The sequence below is a fragment of the Symphodus melops genome (genome assembly GCF_947650265.1).
Source record: "Symphodus melops genome assembly, chromosome: 1".
NCBI classification, from domain to species: domain Eukaryota; kingdom Metazoa; phylum Chordata; class Actinopteri; order Labriformes; family Labridae; genus Symphodus; species Symphodus melops.
Genome location: NC_136691.1, coordinates 44422503 through 44449207, shown reverse-complemented (window position 1 = coordinate 44449207; position 26705 = coordinate 44422503). Strand labels below are relative to the sequence as shown.

General features: G+C 39.1%; 2 protein-coding genes across 2 annotated transcripts; both read left to right on the top strand.

Annotated features, from left to right (window-relative positions):
- The first annotated feature begins 6081 nt into the window (after positions 1-6081).
- Positions 6082-9291, top strand: dmrt3a (doublesex and mab-3 related transcription factor 3a). The gene is made up of 2 exons (XM_079359162.1): positions 6082-6592; positions 8007-9291. Exons 1-2 carry the CDS (start codon positions 6193-6195, stop codon positions 9017-9019), a joined length of 1413 nt encoding a protein of 470 aa, XP_079215288.1. The 5' UTR covers positions 6082-6192; the 3' UTR covers positions 9020-9291.
- Positions 9292-18663: 9372 nt separating this feature from the next.
- Positions 18664-22796, top strand: dmrt2a (doublesex and mab-3 related transcription factor 2a). The gene is made up of 3 exons (XM_079367059.1): positions 18664-19069; positions 20711-20813; positions 21202-22796. Exons 1-3 carry the CDS (start codon positions 18698-18700, stop codon positions 22305-22307), a joined length of 1581 nt encoding a protein of 526 aa, XP_079223185.1. The 5' UTR covers positions 18664-18697; the 3' UTR covers positions 22308-22796.
- The last annotated feature ends 3909 nt before the right edge of the window (positions 22797-26705 follow it).

Below are 26705 nucleotides of genomic sequence, written 5' to 3'. Positions count from 1 at the left end.
CTGTTCTTTATATAGTTTCAGATAGAACAGGTAGTTAGCATTTGTTTTGTAGTTCATTTGTAGCCACAAAGTAGTTAAATCTGCTGTTACAGCCAGTTCACATGCATAGAAATCGTATGCTGAGTTAAAAAATGAGCAAATTCACAGAAATCAACGTTCATTCAAAAAGGAGAGGAAGTCTGCTTGGATAAACAGACCCGTTGGGCATTGACACTCTAAAAGATAGCTGAATACACAGTTCAAACTATGTTTATGAAAATAAAGAGTAAAGTTATGTGTTTTTTATCCCGAAAGGAAAAGTGAAGCCGAAGCAGAATAATGGCTTGAAATTTGACTTGATTTTCACTCTGTAGAATCCAAGGCGTATATGGATGTAAATTGACAACGTTGACAATCACAACACAGGCTTAATGTGTACTAAGAGATTAATTGAGCAAACAATATCTTGGTTATGAAATCGGAAGCTCCTATTTAGACATGTCAGAGGTGAAATCTGGCTAGATGGGGAGTAGGCGTACGCAAATGTTCTATCATTTCCCCCTGCAGTTTACATGCATACATTATTTGTTTTCTCAGCAGTTTAGCAGAAGGTTGACCCTATTTTTTCTAGTAAACAATGATTTAAGGATCTGCAGATCAAAAGATGTTTAGATGTTCCTGATGAAAAGTAAAAAATGATGACTAATGATTAATTCCATTTTTATTTTGTTGTCTTTTCCATGTACTATTATAGATGACTTACCAACAGACCAAACAACAGTCTTCTACTGCCATCTTTGATTGAAAGAGTTTCACCTGTAACAGCTAACAGTAATGTCACAGTGTACTCACACTCTGTAATGTTCACTTCAAGACTGAACCAAACAAGTAGATGAAGCGTCTTCATTTATTACCTCGCCATAGCTTCTCCCGACAAGTTTTATGGTGTCACCTTTCTAAGCAATCTCCTTGAACATATAACCAGAGAATGTGCATCTCTTGTTTAAGCAGTAGCTGAGTCGAATTAAGACAACGGGCTGATAAATGGATAAGTGCATCGTGAATACGCAGCGACCAATTTTGTAATCTGTTCATGGATTAAGTTTAACGAAAAGTCTTAAGAGTTGTCCTGTGTTTCCCACTTTGAAGTTGTGTTGTTCAAGTGTTAATTAAACAGTACAAACTCAGATCAGACTGTGACAGTGTTTCTGCCTCTGTGGAGCTGAGCAGCACACAACTGTGCTGCACATCGTTCACGTGTTGTGTGTTTTATTCATTTTGCTTTGCATGCTTTCCGAGTGTTTATTTGTGTTTATGTTTGAATAGGACAGCAACAAAAGTAATTTGGAGTCTTGGAGTTTATGTTGCTACAAGTTTTAGGGAAAATAAAAATGCTCCACAGTGATGGAGTGTAAATGTGATGGTGTGCTGGAAACAGCAATATAAAACAGGGATAGAAAATTACTTGTATTTTCTTTCTGCTGCGCTGTGGGAACATTCATTGGACTCTACCCCATCTGTTGTAATCAATAACATGACCATCTTGTTTTTTTATGAAACGCACTTACTCTTAATTTCATCCACCAGTGGTTTTACAGAGAAGAATGTGGAGTTACCCATAAGACTTTGACATTATAAATCACCTCTTGAGACCAGATTGTACAGCAGTATCGATTGATCCTGATATATCACAGAAATTTACTGTCACTTCTGTTTTCAATTAAAGATACAATCAGTCAGATAATGACTTAATTGGATTTTACAGAAGATTGAGTTTTATCGCCCTGTGCTTTACGAGTTTAGTTAAGGAAGGCCATTTTATCACGGTTGTCAGGTGCGAGCGGCGGCTGCTGCTGCCGCTGCCTTGTCCTTCTGTATCTGCTGCCGCCCCGTGTACAGCGCAGGGGGGGAAAGTGTCACAGGATTGGTTTTCCTTGAGCTGCCTCGGCCTCCATGAATCACGCCCTCCCATAATAGATAAAATCTGCTGGGATCCCAGAGTGACACCTCCTGGAGGAGTGATGGCCGCCCGATACAGAATGGAATTAAGTAAGAGATAGAGAGAGGAAACTCAACACTGTTCATATATGTTTATACCTGATAGTCTCTGAGTTATAAAAAGTTTACTTAACAACACGCTTTAATGCTGCAAATAATAACCCGCTAGGAGCAAATCGTTCTTATGTACAATAATTTGCATGTGGGAACATGCCTGCTTGTTAATATTTTAATGGGAGCATGGGGCAGGAGACTATTTAAAATGTCACTTGTTTTTATTAACTGTGGGCAGCTCCAGAAGTAGAATGCATTCAAGCCATTTGTAACTTGACTAACGTGCCTTTTAAAGAGCATGAGTCTGTGATTTTTGATATTGTTATGATGAAAATGTAACTTAGCTGTGAACATTTGCAGTTAAAAGCTCATAATGATTATTTTTAACTATTTTTACCGCACTGTTAGATGTGACCTGAGAAAAAAAAACCTTGCCAAGTATTAATAGTTTCAATACTGGATTTAAAAAAAAAAAAAAAAAAGAAACTATTGATACAAATCCCAACCAGCGTTCTACCTTTCAATGTGCAGGATTTAAGGTGTGTTTTTAAGTTACCATTGATGGTGTGTCTATGTTTTTGCTGAGCAGTTGTAGAAGATTTGAAGGACAGGCAGAGCTCCAGTCATAATCACCCCCACCCCCCCCTCCGAGAGCTGAGCACCAATAAACAGGCTGAAGCTGACAGACTGAACCAACTTAACAGGCCCCTGTGACAATGCGCATCCACAACTAATCTGAGGACGTCACCCGTCATTTGACTTCACACCTGATCTGAGAACAGCAGATCGGCCTTCAGGAGGACGACACTCTTCTCTACAAGTGGCTCACAGGCATGAATTTCACTCAGCTATATCACATTCAAATTCAACTTTTCTCTCAAAGAAAAAGTGAAAAGAAAGTGGATACCTGCCTGTCACTTGCATGCATAATGTAGTGTTGAATAATGTAGTGTTTACTTGTGATTTATACAACTTGTTTTAACTGTTCTGTTTCACTCCCTTGGTAAACACATTTAATCACGTAGCCTAAATAAACTCCACAGACTTCCTTTTTCCCTGGAGACGGATGTTTAAAGACTGATGTTCAGCTCTTTTGTCACTAATTCAGATGTCTGGCTAATTCCCCCTGTAGGAACTCAGTGTCCCGCCTCCCTGGGGAGACTTAAATCAGCGTTTCTGTGACAGGGCTTCTGAGTGGAAGAAACGCCCCCAATCAGCACCTTATAATAACCCCACTCTGCAGAGGTCAGCTCCTCCTACTCAGGCTCCGTAGGGGCCCTGCAGGAGGAGTTCATTCTCATATACAAACATGAGATCCAAGATGAGTGATAGAAATGTGGGACTAACACTTCTGTTCGCACATCACTTGACTTTGTGTCAATGATAACGTAAATCGTTAAAACTATGAAAAATATCTCTGAGAGAGAAGGAGAGTTAAAAAAAAGAGAAGCTGGTGGGGTTTTTTTAGATTAAAAACAGAGACCATTTTTAATACCTTTGGCTCAAGTTTTTTTAAGCTACAGTATCATTCATGATGATTCAAGATGCTATTTAAAGACCAAAAATAACAGTTTTGATTATCAAGATAAAAACACAACACTACCTTAAATTCTTCACTTTTCTAAACTTTAACTTTAATGTTCTGGAATTTATATGTTTTAAAAATAATTTTATTCATGAGAACAGAATGAATACGAACGAAGCGTTGGAGTCAGTAAATTTAAATCAAAAGGTTGATTTCTTTTCTTCTTTTTGTGTTTGGAAATAGGCTGGTTTTAAGACTCTCATGCTGCATTTAATAAAAAATAACTCAAATACTGCCTGTTGTTATTAAGGGATTAAAGCAGTTGGGGTGTATAACTGATGTAAACAGAACCCAAAATTTTATTGAAATGTAGCTGACCTTTTTACCGAATTTTCAGAATATCAAGGAATCACTTAAATGGATCGACATAACATCCACTAGACCCCCTTACCTGGCTCACTCACATAAACATATCCTTGGCCTCTTGAAGGTTGCAATTGTGTTTTGGATCTGAAAATTGGCCCTAAAGGATAATGTAGAAGAAGACATTTATGGTACATTTTATGCAGGTTTATTTTTTTTTAAATATATATTTTTTAATATACAGTATCCTATCACTTATTAATACAGATCATGCATTTCTTGTTCATTAAAATCTGTTTTGTGTTTTCTATTAAATGCACAGGGGACCTGAGCATAAATGATTTACATTGCTTTTCTTAGCAGAGTAAAGAAAAACATCAGCCCTTATGTTCATACCAGTCCATCCTGCAGTATAAACTTTTATTCCGGTTTGTGTTTTACTCTTTATCAACGAACAACATGAATAAATTTATTATGCGTTGTGGTGTAGGCGTTCACTCGCCACCTCCCACTCCCACAAATCTACTCGGCCGGCACAAACTGCAGAGCCTCTCTAGTCACCTTGAAATTTCCTCTGCTATTTTCCAATTAAAAGCTTAATAGCCCTGGAGACGGGCTTCATGTGGGGAAGTTTACCATGCTCTCATTCTCTGTAAGCCACGTAGCCTCCGATCCCATTATTTGCTTGAATAAACCTTTTTTTACGGTCAGAAATGGGCCCCGGCTTTGTCCGGTGTTATGTTTCAATGCCCTCTATTAGTCCAGCAGAAGGGACATATCAGCGTCTTGACATAGTTCCCAAAGGGCTTTTATACATGTAGAGAGCTAATAGTCTAAGTTATGTACGATTGTGTTAAAGGTGCGAGAGGCTCAGAACATTTTGTATGACTTAAGTCTGATAATGAAGGATCTGCAGTTGAACAGGGAGAGGAAAGTGAAATCCTAGCTAAAAGAATATCTTTTAATGCTTGTGTTATTTCCTGAAAGTTTCCATTTTTTGAGGATGAATGGTTTACTTATTGTCCTTAAGGGACCAGAGTTTTGGCAGCTGAGTCATCACGTGTGAAATAGTTTAACCTGGAAAAATTAGTGCCTCTAATTCAACGTTCAATTTCCTTATAATTCATGTAATTCTAAATAAATACAGATTCATAAAAACATGAAAGCCAATAATTGCGCACAATTTGGACTTTGAATGTCCTGATATGTAGTAAATGGTTGTATTTTTATGCAGGGACTTGTTTTTTTACCTAATGTACATACGTCTTTATTGACAGACAGCTGTGATCCCAGATTTAATTTTTTTCAGTTGAACTTGGATCATGCTCAACAGCTTTTTTTTCCCTAAGTGACTTGATTTGCTTTGTATATTTTTTAACTAAACATTACATTTTATAGGACTGTTTTGACTGCCAGATTGTCCAGCTTAATTATTAATGGCAGTTTAGTTTGAACTCAAGCTTTGGGTTTACACATCATTAAAGGTTTTATCAAACTATTTTCAGTCAATATTTTATGATTTTTTTTAAGGACTATGTGGAAATGTAACATTTTAAACTGGTCAACAGAAAAGACAGATATAGCTTGAAAATCTGATAGATTTTTGCTGACTTGTATAGACTGGGTATTCCTGCATGAAAATCATAATTCTGTAGTTTATTATGAGCAGAGTAAACCAGTTAAATTCAGACATAATTGCGGTATTTATGAGGCAAACACAGTCTTATATTTCCCATTGACTCTTGCATAGTCTAATATTGTAATAAATATTATTGCAGTCTATTAAAATGTCATTACACCCTCTTTCTGCAGTTTTGCCTTTCTTGAAACCTAATTGATAAAGTGTTGCAACTATCCACTGATAAAGCTGCAATGTTTCTTTTGTATTTGCAACATCTTAAAACTAATAATAGTCTTCTTGAAGCCTGGCACACGTGTTAGAAGCTCACAGGGAAACATGAGGGATTATCTGATCCCCTCTGTTAGATTTTTTTTTTTTTTTTTGCATTCCGCAGGCGCGTCGACGTGATTGACATCGTTTGGTTACTCGTCTCCATAAGTGCGTGACAGCCTGATGCATATCTGTGCTGTCAGCTGGAGGAAAGGTGGATCCTCCTCGACAAGCCCACTCCTCTTCTTCTCTTCATCGTTTCATGAGTAAGGCAGATCAACTCCATCCTGCTCAATCTCCAGGACAACATAACTCCCGCCCTACTTCGCGACCCTGCAGATGTTCTCGTGCGCCCCGGAAAACACCCCGACTTTCTGACCCGATGAACGGCTACGGGTCCCCCTACCTGTACATGGGGGCTCCGGTGTCCCAGCCCCGGGCCCCGCTGCAGAGGACCCCCAAGTGCGCGCGGTGCCGGAATCACGGCGTGCTCTCTTGGCTCAAAGGTCACAAACGCTACTGCCGCTTCAAGGACTGCACGTGCGAGAAATGCATCCTCATCATCGAGCGGCAGCGCGTGATGGCGGCGCAGGTGGCACTCCGCAGGCAGCAAGCCAACGAGAGCCTGGAGAGCCTCATCCCGGAATCTCTCAGAGTGCTGCCCGGCATTGGTATGTCCGGAACCGGGGAGGGCAACCAGGGAGCCCCGTCAAGGACGGAGGAGCTGGAACTGAGGTGGAGCAGTACGGAGCCGGTACAGGCCGGAGCGCAAACATGCACAGGTAAGAGAAGCGCCAATAACAACATTATGCCAAGTAATGGAGTGATGTTCTAATAGCAGATAAACAATAAAAACAACTTTAATATAGACTAAGTTACTACTTAAAACGAACAAGCGACGCATAATTATTTGACAGGATAACTGAAAACGCACGTGCATATGAACAATATTTAAAATGTCAACATAGAAACGTCTTAACAAAACTTCTGACTGGAGTGTGATCAAAGCTGTATGTATTTTTGTAGGTATGATTATAAAGAAAGAAGGCAACGTTTATCGTGGAACTTTATTTCTGTCTTGTTTTTTATTCAATATTTATCATATGCCATGAAACGAAAATGGTTTCTCACAGCAGCACAATCTTGATTCATTCATTCATTTAAATCCATAGGCTAACGGAAATACATTTTTTAAAAGGTAGTAAATATTGTTGATGTGTGCTGGTTTGTGAGGCTGTGGCATAGCAGAAACGATATGGCGTTATGTTCTAGAGGGGAAATCAAATGGCCAATTTCTTTTTAGCATGTTTTTTGTAAAAAAAAATTTAAAAAAAAATGAAAGAAAGAAAGAAAGAAAGAAAAAACCCCCAAAGAAAACATAATTTCTTTTTGCTAATAAATGTGTAGGTCACGGTTTCTATTTTACTTTTAGGGAATGAGCAGTGGAAGGACACATTCGTAATGCATGACTTATGTGTCCTTTCACTTCACTTTTTTTGTCTACGTCCACGCACAAAATTATCAATTAGTCAGATTCTGTAAACTATTTTGTAAAATGTAATAAGATGCGGTTATGTTATGGCTTGTCAAACCTCTTTTTCATTTTCCTTTATTATGCCTACACCAAATAGCAAATTGGTGCAAAAAATAGTTTTAGACTTTTTTTTTCGTAGACTACTGGATAAAGCAGATACTGCTCTTTCTGCCTCCATTTTGGTTCTGAGTCAAACATTTTGACACAAGGAGGACCGATCAGCTGACCACAAATCAGCCTCACGTGCAGCTGAGCACGCCGTCATCAGCACGGTCAGCACGATCGAACGTAATAGCCATATTTCTCTGCACGAGGTCAATTTGAGATGAAAAGTTACCGAGCAACGGGCGCTCTGTTTACACAATGTGGTCAAAAGGCATCGACTGCAGATCCTTCACTGACTGACACACGCTCGCACACAGTCAGCACTTTGTGTTAACAGCTTTGTCGAGAAAAGAATTAAAGAAATGGCCTACACGTTCATCTTTGTATTGGAGACAAGTTGACAGGAGATTAATAGTGTGTCTTTTCCCTGAAGAGAAATGGAGGAGTTGCATTAAGATAACGAGTAAATAAGTGTGTCTAGCAGGTGTACTTTTGCAGCTTAGTGTTTGTTTTTGTGTTCCATGTTCAAACTTCTCTGACTCTTTCTGGATTTGCAGATCCTGCAGAGGATGCTCCTGACGAGGTGTCAGGAGGTGAAAACGGAGGCAGCAGCTCCAGTGAGAAGGAGCAGGACCCGGTCAGTTCCCCTGAAGGCTCCAAACCAAACTCCTGTTACACCCCTGAACCCCCAGAGCCCCCTTCCCACCCAGAGGAGAGCCGCTACAGTCTCCCCAAACCCGGCAGCACCGAGAAAGAAGCAAAAACCGTCAGTCCTCAGAAGTTTCCCGTCAGCCCCTCGGAGCAGAGCGTTCTCATCGAGGGCCTCGCGGGGTCCATCAACCTTCCCTTCAGCCTCCGAGCTAACCGGCCCCCACTGGAGGTCCTCAAGAAGATCTTCCCCGCGCACAAGCCTCCCGTTCTGGAGCTCATCCTCAGGGGCTGCGGGGGGGACCTGGTTGGGGCCATCGAGGTGCTTCTGTCCAGCCGGGGCCCTGACGGGAGCGCGCACTCGCACACAGATACACACGCGGATGCAGTCGTTCTGCCTTCAAACGGACACCTGTTCGAGCACGCGCTGGGCTCCTACCACCCGGTGTCCTCTTCCGCTAAGTGGTCTGTGGGCTCTGCTTTTCGGGTTCCCGAATCCCTCCGATTCACATCTGACTCCGCATCGGGGCCGCTCGGTGTCCCACTTCAGCACCCATCCTTCTCGCAGACCACGCGCTACCCGCTCATGCTGCGCAACTCTCTCACGCGCAGCCAAGCCAGCCCGTTCGTGCACAACGACGTGACCCTGTGGAACACCATGGCGCTGCAACAGCAGTACCAGCTTCGCTCTGCCGCGCAGTACGTGTCTCCTTTTTCGACTGCAGGGCCCGTATCAGGCCCTGCAGGATCTGTGTTTCGCAGCTCCCCCCTACTCTCCTCCAGAGCAGCTGATGAGCCGCGGATCAGCATCCAGGAGGAGAACTGCACGCTGGGACCCAAACCTGGTCTCTACTCCCCTGAGGAGGAGTACGAAGAGCGCTCTGACTCCGCAGACTCCCGCATCCTAAACTCCTCCACCTAGAACCTAACGGACTATAGTGGACACCAACGAATGTGTTATTGTGAAAGGACCTCCGGTGTGTATGTTTTTGTCGGTGTCTTGTTTGAATTATGTCAATCAATCACCTTCTGATCCGCTGGTGTTAAACCTCCAAACATCAAGCTGTACAGATGTCACCTGACTCCAAATCAAAAGTGATGAATGTAGAGGACTCGCCTTGTTTTGAAAATCTGTCTTCTTTTTGCATGTGTACTGTGAATACTGTGATCATCAATGCATGAAGAGTATGCCAAATAAATCCCAAAGTTTCCAAAAAAAGTCAGACTGATGTCTTTAGTCTTCACAAGGACATCGCTATCACTACAAAATGTTAACATACATGTAATTATATTTATATCATTGGTAGCTATTTCACACGTGTTTATCTCAGTCCCTGTGTAGGCCTATCTCAGTTACAAAATTATATTTTTAATGTGCCATCGTTGTGACACGTGGCTATAAAACATTAAACTGAGATCTAAACAAGGTGTTTATTATTGGCTGCTTAATTTGATTGATTGCTTCAGATATTAGCAATAGAACTAATGAAATACCCATTTCACATTGTAATTTAATATAAGTTAAAGAATGAAAGTATTATCATATATGTATGTATATGTATATATATATACATATATATATGTATATATATATATATACACACACACACACACACATATATATATATACACACACACATAATTATTGTATTTGGTAGTTTAATTTTTTAATGCATTATTGTCTACAATACCATCATGATTGTTGCATTGCTAACTTGTGAAAACCAGATATCCTTAAAAAGTTCAATGTTATGAGCACGGAAAGCCTTTTGTTTTTGTTTTGTTTTTTCTTTGAAAAAAAAAAAGTACTGTAGCAGTTATCAGCTGTGGATTTTAAAACATTTTACATACTATTCAGTACCAGTAATAATAATTTATGCTTTATTGATCCCATGAGGGGAAATTCGCTTTAGACTCTGTCTAATGAACATGAACACACACATAGGCCGAAATACACACTCGTGCACAAACAGGACTGTGCACAAACTGCATTAATGGAAAGGTGTCAGAGTGAGGGGGCTGCCCACAGCGAGCACTCCAGAGCAGTTTTAGTGAGAAGTAGGAAGATCTTCTCATCAAGTGAAGGAAAAAAACATCCTTTAATCTACCACTAATATTTAAAATCAACAGATTCAGATAAAATATGGTTCAAATAACTCTCACTGCAGGACCAGTAAGGTTATCATGTAGCTAAAGCTCAGACTAATGTTCTTTTTTCAGGCCTTCTTGGCTAAATACACTTCCCAACACTTATGTTTGGATATGTCAAATAGAGGAAATCCTGGGTGATATTAGTAACATGGTTCAGACTCCTTAGAACAAGCATGTAAATAAACTGCAGAATTGCGTGCAAACGTGTGGATCTCTCTCTTAAGATCTAATGCAAGAATGTACAGTATTATAACAAAAAATCAGAGAATCAGCAACAAAGTAAGGATTTGATTGACTGATGCAAATGGATCATTAACCCCCCCCCCCCCAACAAAAAAATCAACTTCACTTTCTTGAATTCACTGGATTCCATTGTTTGTCTTTATTGAAGAACATTTCTTTAGTTTCTCAGCCCACTTCAACGGTTGATTTAGTGTTTGTATTCATGCATGTTTATAAACCATGGCATGTAGCACTCCAATCGTCTACATAACTGGCATAAATGTCAGTGTAGAATGACTCTCTTCCATGTGTGTGTTGAACAAAACAATACAGCCTACTGAAAGTAGTTAGCCCTGATACTAAATGGCCCTTCAAATCAAAATTGCAAATGATAGATATTGATGAGTAAATGCTGTTGAAGCTAGTGATGGTTTAGATAATTCTAGTGAATCAGCTTGAAGTCTGCACTCCTCATTGTAGTTTAACAAAGTGTCATCTGTGTTAGTCAGTATATATATACAGCAATAATTGTGATGATTTGAGACTGCTCCATCAGCAGGAATCTGCAGAAAAAAGTAATCAAATGAATGTTGTACTCAAAATGGTATATTCTTTCCTTCACACAGTGAGCTAGAATTCAGTAGCATAAAATTCAAACTATACTTTTACACTGCTTTAACTTTTTTATTTATTTATTTTTTAAATTCATTCATTTTTTTGGAGATAGGGATTTACGGATCTTAATTTTAATTAAAGAAAAACGCTATCATTACTTTCTATTTGAGGGCTGTATGCTATACATTTAAAATGTAGTCTGTTCTGTTCCCTGTTCTCTGATCTCATCGCATCGCAGCAGTCTCTGTCTCTCTTCTAATTTAAACTTGATGCTGCCATCTAGTGGGAAAATGAATCTACTTCATGTCTTTGTCCGGGCAAGCTATTTTCACAGAAACGAAGACATAAGATTTGAAATCAAAGATGTGTTTATGAATGTACGAGGAATAATCATTGAATCACTTTACATTGTGGTCAAACTTAAGGGGACAGTTAAGCAAATCTAATATATTGTTTTTCCTTGTTCCGGATGGGAAAAGAGAAACTGCAAAGTTGTGTGTTTCCTCAAAGGATCTACTTTTGCACATACCTTCACGAAGTGTGTGCTTTAATACATATATTGTACATTACAGGATATATTTCCATATGCTGTACGGCATACACTGGTAAGTCGTTTACATGATCACATATCCTTACTTCAGCTTTATACGATGAAAGTTTTATCAGACCAAAGGTAATTCCATGAGATATAACAATCATGTGTTAATCCTGAACCTGCGTTTTAGGTCTTAAACTTGCTCAAGGACAATTGTCAATCATTGTCATAGTTATGATATATGTCCCTAAACAGGCTCCAGTGTGTAAACCAGAAATTATGTTTGTCATTGTCTTCTTCTCTATTTCTGTTCCATCCAAGAGTGTTTAGGTCTCCGGATCGAAGTGTCCCTTTTCACTTTCTCCAGTGTGCCACCTAGTGGACAACATTTATATTTCTACTGTATTGTGAAATTCTGAATAGTAATGTATTAATTGTTCATGTCGGTAGCTAGCAAGGCAATGTGCTCTTTTTATTCAAACAAATAGAATACTTAATTATAGGGGTCTATCATCTTTTTTGAAGGTAGTGACATCCTCAGTTAAGTATGGCTGTTTAATGTAAATACAACTTACTATGTAAAATGTATTCTGGTAATTTTATGAATACAATAATCATATTGGATTATTTAAATGAGATGCATCCAAACATACAAATCCTAGGTCAACAAATGTCCCTGTTTGTGTCACTATTTTCTGACTTTGTGGTTACTTAAGAAACATCATTAGATTAATTCAGAATGAACATTATCAATCCTGCTAAGCAGTTAAATCCTGCTTTGCATAAATGCATGAATAATTTCATAATTTAATAATAATAAAGCACAGCTCTCTTTTTCAGCACTGAGTACTCTGACTTGGTTTTGTACATTCTTCTTTTAAATATGTCAACAGGGGACTTGACTATTTTCCCTGTTTGTCATTGGTGATTCTTCTCATGTTAAGGAATTGAGTACTTCCTCCACAGCTGAGGAAGCTGTGCTCCTGTTTGTTGCACATTAAGGAGGAGAGATCGAGGTGTCAAAGTTCTTCAGACAGAGACAAATGTCGCCCGCCTGGTTTAGTATTTGAGCTACATGTGTTGTCGTTCCATCAGAGGCTAATTAACATAACAGGATCCCTAGTGATCCCACACTCTGCTCCTCCATCTATACACAGCTCAGGTTACTCTTTACGGCTGCCACAGCAGGACACTTCCAACAAGATGCTGCTGTTTCAATCAGACCCAAAAGTAAACTGGACAGCGTGTGAGAAAGTGTCGTAATGTGTCTGTGTCTTTGACCAGGTTCTGCTCATTAAAGGAGGACAAACAGGAGATCAGTTAAAGCCTTTGATCAAAATATTACCCATAGATGGCATATTAAATCCATTTTTTTTTTACAGTATTCAAGACTCAAGTACCTATATGCTTTAGAATAAAGATGGTTTGAGGCCTATTAACAAAGCAAAATACGAATGCAGCATACACAATGAATAAACCAGAACACCTCAAACTCCCAAGATGTTATCATGATTGGAATAATTGGCAATATAGTGTATGGTCCCTACATTTACAGAATTAATAAACGTCATTCAACATTTTTGGTTTAAGGGGACCTTTTAAAGCTTTTTTATTTCATTTGTTTACATCTGCAAACCCCTTCCTAACAAGGAACCTTAAACTTTATTCCATTACACCAAAAGCCTCTTAGATTCCCTGAAAAGCACTTAAAAAGCCCCTGAAATCACCTAATTACAAACAGAAATCATTCATAATTTCAAAAAACGACCCTTGTAATGTCTTTACTAACTAATCCACTTAATGATCCGTTTACCGACCCGAGGACCCCAAAAAAACATTCAGAGTTCGTTCAAGCCCACAAACTCTGTGAGATCATCTGGAAACTCCTCAAGGCTCCCTGGACACGCATGAAAAGCCTCTTATGGTACTTTAAAAATGCATTGGATCAGATGAATGACATCTTGTTCAAAGACCACTAAAAACTCCAAAACATATTTTCAGTGATCCCTTGAATCACTTCGAGGATCTCAAGACTCAGGCAAATAACATGGAGCAGCCATACCTGGAGCCTTTTCAATGATTGATCGGATGATTGGAACATCTCATGGAGCATTTTCAATACCCCAGAAATCAAGTCACCAAAGAGCCTTAACATTACTGAAAAATGTTCAGACCTTTTCAGGGACTTGCAGTCTTTCGAACTAACCTCTAAAAAACACAAAACACATCACCAATACTTTGAATCTGTTAAAGGGCCCATGGAAACCTTGACAAGGATTTTCTGGATTCCCTTGGACCTCCTTAAACACTCTTCATATGGCCTTGAATCCCTCAATAGCCACAGGACTTTCAGGGAGGGTTGAAGCCCTTAATAATAATTATTTCCATGAAAAATGTTGATCCAAAATTCTGTTCAAAGACATCTGAAATTAATTTGAATAGTGCCTTTGCTCTATCAATGATGCCTGCAAGCTCCTGATGCATTATCAGATTCTTCCAAAGACCCTTGAAACTCATTCAAGGATGCTTTGAACCTCTTGGATCACACTCTTACACCCTTCAGCACCTCTAGACCCAAATTATATCTCCTTGATTTTTTTTTTCAATAAATGGTATCCTAAATAACTACAGGGTTCTCGAGACTCCTCCTTAAACCTGACACATCTAACTTTGATTTCACAAACCTCTTTTAAAACTCCTCAGAGTATTGAGAACCTGCATATAGGATCCTGAAACTTCTTATACTTAACTTTGATTACTTTTATTGGAATCGAGACTCAGGCAACTGGCATGAAACAATTGAGTCTGTCCTTTAAAGACTCAAGGATCATTTAACAATCTCAGTGACCCTTGAAATGTTCTGGAAGCACTTCAAGATTTCACTAAAACTACTTAAGGACCTCCAGACACCTGTAAAGACTTCTGATAGTCTACTCCAAGGCCGATTCACTCTTACAGGATCCCTACAGCCTGTCCAAGGTATACCACTCATTTTTCAGTGGGTAAACCCACTTCTGAATTTCCTTTGATTCACACTATTGATTGATTGGCACTATATAGTAGGATGCTATAATACCTAGGATGGTGAAGGGATGACCCCTGGTCTCTAATTGGCTATACTATATAAATGCAAGTGGAGTGTTATGTCACTGTTAGTAATAGAGGCCCTTTATCCTCTGCTGGACAAGACACTAAGTATGCCCACCTCACCCCCCTTCCCCTGCACAAACAATTCAAACTAAGCACTATCACCTGAAATCCGTAGGAATCCAGGTGGGCAACTAGATTGGATTTTTCAAGGATCCCCAAACCTGTAAAACCCTGGACCATCAAAAGAGCTAAATTCATTCAGTAATGCTTTCAATCAAAATAAGAATCCACGGGAACTTCAGGTTTTTAAGACCCTAACCATTCTCCTCAAAACTAATTTTGTTACATTAAAAGAAAATTTGCATAATCAAAGACCCCAATCACACCGAACACTCACCATTAATCCTTTTCTACACTCCTAAGACCCTTTAACACACCCCTGGAAGTCTTCTAATATGGGTGCTTGGATGCTCCAAAATGATTCCTGGAAACCCAGGAATTCTGGCCCCCCTCTGCTAGGCCATAATGAGGCCGCGGACACAGACAACACATTTCACCTGGAGGGTCCGTGTTTGTGTGGATCCTCCCGTCCCACTGTCAAGCCTGCTCCTCACATCAAAGCATTCCTGGCGGGGAAACGGCAGCCCGGGGTGGTTGCTCGTAACCTCCGTAATAAATTAAGACGAAGTGGCAAATAAAGCTGCACCTGCAGAACGGACGTCTTCACCTCCAACACATGGAGGAGCAGTTAAGAGGCACCGTCCTCATCTGGAGAAAAGAGAGGACACAAAACAAAAAACAAAAACAAGAAAAACCTTTTTCTGAACTTTACACTCTAAATTTCTACATATACGATACATATAAAATAAGATAAAGACTAAACAACAAATTGTATAGGCAAAAAATCACTATAATTTAAGTTAATAACTAGCAGTGTATATTGTAGTTATCTTAAGGTAAGTAGTAACCGTCCTCAATTATAGCCGATAGGTTGTGAGAGCTGAATTCCCCTTTTAACACAAAACGCAGTTTGGTCCCATTAGACAACATGTTGAAACGTTAACTTACCATTTATGAAAGAATCCCTTTATCGGAATACCAAATAGCCAAACGGACCCTATAAATCTCTTAAATATGAGAAATAACTTTTCTTATTAATAACACTATGCATTGCCTTTCAGATTTTTAATACGAGGATATATTAAAAACATCTAAAATTATGAAAATTAAACGTGTATTTATTTGCTTAGGCTATACGCCAAATATTCATCAGACAGAGGGTTTTCGTGCCTATAAAATAAATTTGATTTGGTTTGTATTTAAAATTGATTTTAAGCAAAGCAGGATTAACGAACTAGGCTAAACCCTTATGTTCAAGGAAATATTCAAAACAACCGTGACATCCTCCTCTTAACGTCGCTTTGTTCGTTACCTTCACAGGTAGATAAGCTTACAAAGAGTGAAAATAAACAGTCTATTTAACGCTACTGTAGGACGAGGTCTGTATTGTCCTGTCGTCAGTTCCCATGGACGACTGTCTAAACGCTCAATTGTCTTCCTTCTACCTTTTTTTCCGCGTCAGGCTTACTTTCACTCAGCGAGCTGCAAACAAAGAGCCAAACATAGACAGTTGTCCACATTCCTTTTCTAAAGTCATGATGGCATAATCGGACACACCCAGCGAGGTACCAGCGTCATAAGTCCCCTTTGTTAACTCCATATCAAATATTAGGCCCATATAGCAGCTGGATAATGTTGCATCTTTAATGATATGGAAGAATAAATCTAATGTGTGTATTTTTCTTTTAATCTTACAGATCAGAGTATTATCTTCGAGTCAAGTGATTTTAAGGGGATCCTAGAGTGAATGGACATGGTTTCTTACAGTTTTAAGAGTTTTGGAGATATACAGTATGTGCAAAAAAATATTTCTGATTTGGGATTTGTTTAAGAGAAGTCAAGGGTTGAAGCTGATGTGTAGGTTATGTCTCACTTAGTTTCCGTGACTGGCATGCTGACATTGTATTTTTTTCAGGTGTGATTGTTGTGAAAACATTGTAATCATCCTCAGTTACTTCTGCCAGGAGGACAAACTTTAACACCCTGAACGAAACATTCGTCAGACCTGTTTACCTGTTTCGTCAAAGGACAGTTTAACAGTGGCCTGTGTTTACCTTTTATATTACGCACTTTGAGTTGGACACTTTGGGTGGGACAAATGCCTTTTAATATTTTTCTTATTTGATTTCAATATGGGCCATTCAGGCCTGTTGCAACCAGTAGCAGTTTTATTTTATGCAAATAATGAGGGACTTATTTAAAGTATTTCAAAATGTGTTTCAATAGACTATGAATTAAACACTGGATACTAATAAATGTGGCCCAAGTGCCCAATAATTGATTGATTTTAAAAACGTATAGGCTAAATAAATCGACAGTGAGAGTGGCGAGAGTAAAGCTTTGCATTAGCATAATCAGCACTTTGTCCATAACCTAATAAACCGTGAGAGCCTGATCAGGTTTGATACCTGAGTTGGGGGTCTTTTGCTCTCCTTATGTTAATCAATTAGCCTACTTTCATCAGAATTAAGCTAAGATATACTTCAACATGAAAATAAAAATGCAATTGGTCGGTATTTGTCAGATATAGCCGGTTAATGACAGTATGTCGGTTACTCAATATAGCCTCTGCTCCTGAGACAAAATGATTAGAGAATTTTAATGAAATGAAATAATTAGCTACTAAGGAAAAAACAAATCAAATGAATTTAAAGAATTTTAGGAGATCCCCATCCGCCCAAATAACCGCTCTTAATCCTATTGGTCGTTGTCTGTTTAGAAGCAGCCAATCAGAGAGCAGAGAGCACACGAAGGCTGTTCTTAGGAGTGGCGCTCAGTGTGCTTGCTTCAGAGGAAACCTGGATCTGCGCGGAGTGTGACACTCATTCATCCACTCAATTAACACGTATTTACAAGCCTGCTCGGGAGTCTACTGTTTGAGTGGTCAAGCTAAAACGTAACGACGTGCTCAACGCTATCCAACACTGCTATTATACAAATCCCGGACAGCATCGCTGAAAACAACTTTTGGAGGTAACATTTACTCTTCTGTCTTTTGTTAATGTTGTTTCAAAGAAATATGTTTGAGGGAATAGGCTTCTGTTTAATTGACAAAATAGCCTAAATAGCACAACTCTTATGTTCGTCCAAATTATTACAGGAAATTCAAAATTCCGTTTAAACTATTTCAGTATGCATCTGGCTCTGGACGTTTGTTGGGAACAAATAGATGTAAAGAATAGCCTATTTATGCAATGATGTGATTAGTGATTTTGAACGTTATTTTAATGGCCAATTTTCATGCTGATTTATTGTAGTCTTCCAATTTTGTCTTTATATTCCTCTAACAAGGATATTATTTTAGGATAGCCTCTCTACAAAATGAGGTTAATGCCCTCAATGTAATCTTCACTAGGCAAGAGTTATAGAAATTTTAAAAGGTTAATATCGATGGATTGAACTGATGAGCTTGTTTACATCCTTACACTGGACTAGGCTTCTTCATGGAATCAAAGAATATTAGCCAGTTTATTGTCTCTATGTCGTATAGTTTAGACCTTTAAATCGTTGCCGTGTATTGGTTTCCTATATAGGTTATTTTGTCAATAGCGTCTATTCCCCCTTGTGTGAAGAAAAAAGTAAAACAAATAAATAATATGCCATAGCCTGTTAACGGTTAAGTCGGATTTATGGCCATAACTCGTTTTTCAAAGGTTGGAATATATGCAATACAAGTTTTTAAGTAGTGCGTTTAAGTGATTTTGAAGACATGAAGTTCTATCGACTATGAGGCCCTCAGAGGACTTTTCTGCAATATCAACTCTCAAATCTTCTATTAGACTAGGCCTAATTATTTAGACTTTACTCTTTGTCTACAGATACAAACTAGTTGGACCTACAGACAGCTGGCGGAGGATTCAGGTCGACATGTCAGACGTCGGTTGCGAGTTTGAAATCGACGTGGAGAGTCTGGAGACAGAGAGCGACGACCCGGCGGACTCCTCCAGCAGACCCGGCTCGGTGCCACTCTGCGCCGCCGCCTCAGAGGATGACGGAGACCTCGGCGGCAAGGACGAAGAGAAACCGGGCCCCAGCGGCCAGTGTGCGGGGGACCAGAGGAAGCTGAGCCGGACACCAAAGTGTGCCCGCTGTCGAAATCATGGCGTTGTGTCCTGTCTGAAGGGGCACAAGCGATTCTGCCGCTGGAGGGACTGTCAGTGCGCCAACTGCCTGCTGGTGGTGGAGAGGCAGCGCGTCATGGCGGCGCAGGTTGCCCTGAGGAGGCAGCAAGCCACAGAGGTGAGATGTTGCTTTGTCAATGGAGGTGAATGCGTCTGTACATGGGTACATGGTTTCTTTTGCACCTTTAAAAGCTTCTAAACAATGGTAAATAGTCAGATACAGGCCTATAACATAGTGAAAGCTTCGCTGGATGACAGATTTGACCCCAGAGTATTAGACATACTTTATTGAACTTGGGAAATCAACACTGCTCAAATTGGATTATACCGATGAAAAAAATTAAGTCCTGTCCTGTTTCAGTAATTATTAACACACTGCTTCAAATGACCATCTCCTTTGTTGACAGATCAGACAATCACAAGTTAGACATGTGAAGATGTAACTGTAGACCTGCATTCAGGACATTGTCTTTTAAGCCTCTTTAAGCACAGTAGGATAATAAACTGTATGAATCGAATCTTCATGATTAATATTCTAAATAGCAGACACTGTTATGGCTGATCTTTCAAGTGTTTGTTTTTCTTGAAGTCACATCGTTGCATTAAGGAAGCAAAACCATCAAGTATATAAAAGTTCACATTTTTAAACAACAGAAGTTGGGTGACAGGTGATGAAATCACACACATACAACCACAACAATGAGGGAAAAACAAGTACAAAATAAATAAATCAGAATTTAATGTTCCTTGAAAACCTTTTTTTCCTTTAAAATGGCCTGATCTTATTCATTTTCATTCTTATGCGAAGCACATCTAATAGTTGTAGATATGAACAAACAAGGAATTATTATTTTAACCTTTGCTTGACAGAAAAGACACTGTTCTTTTTTTCAGCAAAGAGGTTTAGCCGCGTGAAAATCTTGTTTATTTCTTCCAAAATTTTGTAAGCAGGATTTGTTATCTAATTAGGGACCTTTGGATCGACAACTATTGTAGTTGTTTAATGTTAGTAACTCTCTTTGTTTGAATGAATACTGATATAAATCTTTTGTGCTCAATTTAACATTTGTTCCTTTTTTAATTATTTAACAACCATTGATATCTATTAACAGTTGTTATAGAAAATACAAATCAGTGAATTATGCTCACTGTATTTTCATCTCAAAACAGAAATATTTATAGTCTGCGAGTTGTGTGTGTGTGTGTGTGTGTGTGTGTGTGTGTGTGTGTGTGTGTTTAGACTGTGGTGACATTCAAATATGTGAAAGTGTCTGTGGTAAAATAATAAACCACATCAGCTGTGGTATTTTGAAGATCATAACAGATGGATGTTTTGAATGTATGTCATTAGTTGTGTGTAGTTGTCAAGAAAAGTGTTTGTGAGCTCCGCAGTTTGAAGTAATGTGAAGATCGAGCGGTAAAAATGATGACAGATTTCTGTAATGAACTGTAATTCTGTTTTGTTTTTTTATGTTAAAACATCAATGCATTTGTCATTTCGTTTAAATTTACCATAAGATAGCTTTTGGGCTCACACCTTGTTTTTTTTTAAATTGTAAAACATAGTGATTTTGTTTGAACCTATTAATAGACTACTCTGCAACTCATTCAAAGTAGGTTACTATAAAGAAGCAGGATTTTACTATCCACTTAAATCCTCCTTGGACTTACTCTGTGACATTTTGTCCCCTTTCATTAAGTGCCATAAATAGTCTCTAAAGCATATCTTCACTATCTATTTTGTTTCTTAATTTCTCAGGATAAGAAAGGACTGTCAGGGAAACAGATTCCATCAGAGAGAAGGGCAATATATCAGCGACACATTCGGCCATCCACCATGCTTGCAAAAAGCATCCTTGAAGGTAAAGAGTCAACAAATTCTTTATTTTTTGGCATTTTTGATCTTATCCTCTTTTTCTTGGTTGATGCTGTCTTAATCTAACACTGATTAACCTCTGTTCACCCTGTAACTTATTTGAATTCTCTTTTTTTATTAACAAATCCAAAGAAGTAAGAGGAAGTTTTTAACAACTGTAAGCAGAATCTTGATAACATTTTTAGCATGTAATAATTTCAGGAATTATCATCTCCGTATAGTGCTGTTGTAATATACAAATGTGATATAATTACTGAGCATGTTTCACGTCTCCTTTGATGCATGTTTGTCAGTGCGGTGAACATTCTCCATGCATGCATGGCATAATCTATAATAATTTAATTATTAACACGTTTCAATTCTTCTGCTGACAGGATACCGTCCAGTGCAGTCTGATCCATTTCTGGCTGCCAACCCGTCCCTCCCCCCGCCACTGAGCGATCGCATGAGGAAGAGGAGGGCCTTTGCCGACAAGGAGCTGGAAACCATCATGCTGGAGCGGGAGTACAAAGAGCGAGAGCTGCTGGAGAACAGCCAGACCGCCACAGCTTCACTCCTCTTTCCTAACAACATGGTCCACCACGCTGCTGAGTTCAACTCGTACAAAACAGCATTCTCGCCTTCTGCTCAGGCTGAGCCGCAACCCAAAGAGTTGTGCAACTTCCTGGGTCCAAACTGCCTGGATCTGTCCATGCAGTACCCTGCGGGCTCTGCCAATGTTGAGCTCATTGCCTCAAACGTCAGCGTGGCCACCACCTACCGCCACTACCCACTGCAACAGTCGCGAGGTGGCTTCATGATGTGGCCTCGTAGTGCAGCTAACCTGGGTGATGCCCTCCTCTACCAGCAGTGTCTGTTCAATGCCACAGCTGTGCAGAACATGAAGCCGGGCGCAGTGTGGGAGCCAAAAGGGATGCCTACAGAGAGTCAGCTGCCAGAGCAGGAGGCAGCGGCTGCTCTCGCTGCTAAACTAGAGGGATCCCGGGTAGCTGCCATGCAGGACTCCTCAGACTCTCAAAGGACTGATCCCAAACCTCCTCTTGTCACTCAGGCAGGGCCGAGGGAGTGTTCGGCCTTCTCTCCCCCAAAGAGAAGCTTTGGACAATCCTTCCCCAACAATTCTCATTCCCACAACTCCAGCCAAGTTCTGAGCAAACTGAGCAAGGATAGCGCTAAGCTCTCCATGAAACTCAACTCTTTTCACTCCCTCATTCAGCACTCACTAAGTGAAAAAAACAGCGGCGGTGCAGGGCCAGAACTCAAGGCGCCATACTGCAAAGGGCTCTTAGAGGAGGCCGCACGAAAGTTCAGGGAGGGCTCCACCAAGGACATTCAGGCAGTCAAAATAAGCGACAGGTACGCCAAAGACTTTTTAACCAAGCCTGTGGGGACCAAGATGGTGTCCAGTGAGTCATTATCTTTCTCTGTGGAGGCCATACTGAAGAGACCGGCACCTGCGATGAGTCGAGCATTCCATTAACCTTTCATTTTCTCAGTTTGATAATAACTCAAAACACATGCATATCATCAGAAATTAGACCAGCTGGAAACCTGTTTGTAATATTTATGTACAGTGTATTATATTTCACATGTGCATGTTTGATAACTTTATTATGTAGAGTATTTAAACATTATCCCAATTTTTTTCCTCATGTCAATAAACTTTGAAAGACTGAACTCTTTCCATAAAAAGTTTTGTATTTCATTTTATGGTCATATTATGACACATTTAAATGTGAACAGGTTTATTGTTTAGGTCAAAAGATAGTCTGCACCCTCCAAAAAATCGAACATTTTTATTCACAAAACAAAACAGTTCACACCCAACAGGAATTATAGAACATGCGGAAAACATGCGAACACAGATAACTGTCTGTATTTGTAAATTTTATTTTATTATGACACATGTAAAAATAAGTGTGCTGGGGCAACAACTGTCCTCGTGATTATGTTGCATGTCTGAAGTACGGAGGCTGTTCTCCTCTTGATCTGGGTTTCCTTTCTGCCCCACTCTGTCTTCAGACGTGTTTCACTATCCTATCTGAAAAAAGGCATAAACTTCAAAGTAAATCTTATTGAAAAAAATTAAATAAATAAAAAACGTGTATTTTAGCCTTGTTTTGATTGGAGCTTCAATAAAGCAGAATAGAGTCTTAGATATGATTACAGATATTTAAAACTCATCTAAATGTGACCTTTTAAATACATTTGTATTATAATGTTTAAAACCACCATTAAAAACTAAAGCATTTATTTAGTTTGATTGTGTTGTCAAATAATTATTTCCATCAGATCTACCCTCATGATTAAAGGCAATTTTAGATCACTTCATACAAATGGGACATGAATTTAATCATAACAATTTAACAATCTTTCAGTGAGACATAAAGATGACAACAGTTTAACAACAAATAGTATTTCTATTACAAAAGAACATCAGTGTGTGAAATAACAGACACATCGTGTTTATGATATTATGTGATGACTGGATGTGGACAAACTGTATTCTCTGGGGACCTTGAACATGATATCCGCACATAAATATGTGAGCTGCATCATCTCATTGGTTCAACATGTATTTCTCCACTCATTCCTTTCTAGTTACGGGTTCTTTGTAAGTGTGTGTGTGTGTGTGTGTGTGTGTGTGTGTGTGTGTGTTTCTGTGTGAGCATGCTGAAAGACAGCTCCAAACATGGGTTTCACATGAGCTGCAGAACACTGATCCATGCAATAATGATTGAGAAAAGAATCTGGGGAAAAAAATGCAACTCATCTCTTCTTTCTGGTGCAAACTGACTTTTTCATCGGCAGGTTTCTGCAGCCAAACCAATCCACCTCAATTTTCTTGTCACTTTCCTTTATTTCCACTATTCCTTCTAGCCTACTAGGAAATGTGCCATCACAGAGAAGGTTTTAAGAGTTTATTTTATTTCTGCTGTGATTGGGTATGGGTTGATGATGCCATTTTGTATCAGCAGAGAGAGAGAGAGAAAGAGAAGACTTCTTCCAAAGAGACACTAAATAATTAATATATACAACCGTTGCAGGTAATACCAGTCAAAAATATACTAAAACAAACTAAACTGAAATATACATGACATTATATACAAACGTACTTTTTAAATAATAATTGAAAATTAAACATGGTAATTCCCTTTCTTGCATAAATGTAATCCCTTATGAAAAAAATGAAAACCATGAGTTTTGGAATTGCTGGATGATTACCTCAGCAGGTAGACACAAACAGACTCCATTTGCGGAAATGTATACTTTTCTACTCATGGTATATCAGACAATGTTCAGGTCTCTAAAAAAAAAATCTTTTTTGCAGCTTACATGCTTAAATTGTTTTTTTAAGAGTCTGGCAACAATATGGAAAGAATCCTTATCTCCAACTAATCTCAATGCTCACCTGATTGAAAACATTTATAATGTGACGATAGGCAACCACTTAAAAAAAGCAGTGTTTCATGTAAGACTGAGTAGAGGCCAGCATTACAAACAACCTGAGCAGCACCTATTACAAGTTCTTCACTTTAAGTTAAAGTCACAGATTCTGTGCCGAAAGCAAACCCAGAGTTTAAACTAAAATGGGGTCAACATAGCTTTCCATAAATCTTAGTTTGGGGGCTATATATGCTAGATCAGTGTGGGAGCTAGGTGCAAATGGAGCATGTAGCATCAGAATCTGACCACTAACTTCAACATTCCTTTCCTGCATTAAAACATACTGTATTTCATTGTAGTGTTTAAGATTAAAAAAAAAAAAGTCTTGTTCTGTTCAAGCTTAAATGATCTTACACTTTCTGCGCGGAATCTGTTCATAGAGTTAATAGAAACTTCCGACGATCTGGTCATGCTGGGAACACAAGCACTTTTCATGGATGCACTTTGATTGGTGGCATTTTCCCACATGGATTACATTACAGCCAGTACACCCTGTTTGTTGCTGCAAGCTGAGTTTATGGAGTTTAGTGATTCCAAACTTATTAACTTACAAACCTATTAATAACATCAACAAAATATGCAATGTTAAAAATGACTGGAATTAACCTCTAAATCAATGGAACAAGAAATAGCTTATCCCTTTACCTGCATAAACCAGTTGTTGTTTAAACACTTCATTTTTTAGCGCAGATTAAAACAATTCCCAGCTGCTATTTTTTCCTGACTCTGAAATAAAAAAAAAAAAATTCAAAGTCCTGAAACATCACATCTTACAATACAGCAACAGCACAATGATGACATTGTGTTTGTCGATGACCTAACAATCAGTCTGTGTGTTCATGTGTGCATACCTGACTCTGCTCTGACAGCAGTTGGCAGCTGAGCAGAGAGTGACAGTGTTTGTCTGCACTAACTGTCACTGATAAGTATCTGCTGTAGTCCTTACTAATGTCTCATTCCCAAAGTGTGAGATTTGACATGTCAGCAGAGTGAAGCGGGTTTGTTGACTCAGCCCCACCTCCTCCATCCCTCTTATCAACTGTTGTAGTTCACACAGTAGCATTTTGTTTAGGGTACGCAGGTGTCGTTTGCCATTAGGAGACTTCAATGACTTTCCTTCATGCTGTGATGTCGGGAGAAGAAAAACACACAAGCACAAAACCGTTCTGGGAGTTTTGTCTTCCCTGTCTCTTGTTTCTCTGCTCTGTTGAGAGAAAACAAAACAGAAGTTGCTGATGTGCTTGTTACTTTCACATCATCAAAGCTTTAACTGTCATATAAGTTGAAAAATATGATACCAGGTTCCAGAGCAAATGGGCAGAGAGATAGCATCAGTATAGCATTAAAAATCACAATAGAAATAATAAATGTAAATGTAGTTTATTACAATCCTTTCGGCGAACCAAAGTGCTTTACAACAGGCTGAAGAAAAAACAAAATCCAATAAAAAAAATAATACCACAAATCCAGATACTACATGACAATAAAATGAACATCTTCGTCCATATCTATATTATAACATATCAATATTATCATTTTTCCTCCATTAAATCTTATACAATTGTTATTTTACTGAAATGTCTCAATAGATTTTCACCAATTTGCTACAGATATTAACTTGGTGCCCCTTGAACCTTTTTTTGTACTGTAAGTAGTACATTTGTTAGAGCTATCTACAAATGTAATGAAAAGCTTCTTCTTTGTCTTATCCAGTTTTGGCACGCTAACCCAATGAACTTACAGTGAATGTGGTAAAAAAAATAAACCCAACATCTGTATGTGAGCAATGTTCATCACTCTGACACTTCTCTCTATGTAAACTGTGATTTCTGAAGAAGAGGTGTTATCAACATTCAAAGACCAGAATGCCTGTAAATAAATGGTGACATGAACAGATTAATTTTGTTGTATGGACTTCCCCTGCTACAATACAACAGCTCCATTCTTCTCCTGTCCTCCTGCCCATATAGCATTTGGTTGCCCTGCCAGTGACTGTGTGGTTGTTTTATTGCTTTATCACCCCCAGAGTCGTTTCAGCTTGTAACACACACACACACACACACACACACACAGACATGCACACACACACACACACACACACACACACACACACACCTACACACTCTTCTGAACCCTTGTCCAGGTGTTAAAGCAAGTCATCCATTTCAATGTTTCCATTGTCACGCCAGTAACTCCCAGCCCATCTGATATGCTACAATCCTTTTGCACATTAAGAATCTATTAAGCACCACAAATTCAAACACACAGTCACACTGTGGGTTATTTTGAGTCTAGAGGTAAATGGTACATGCTGTATTTTGCATCAACGGTCAGCGGGCGTGAAGGACAGGGTAGGATCTCTATTCATTTTAACCTGTGTTGTTTCTTTGGGCCTCTACCAGCAGCAGCAAGGAGAGAGACACCAGGCTGG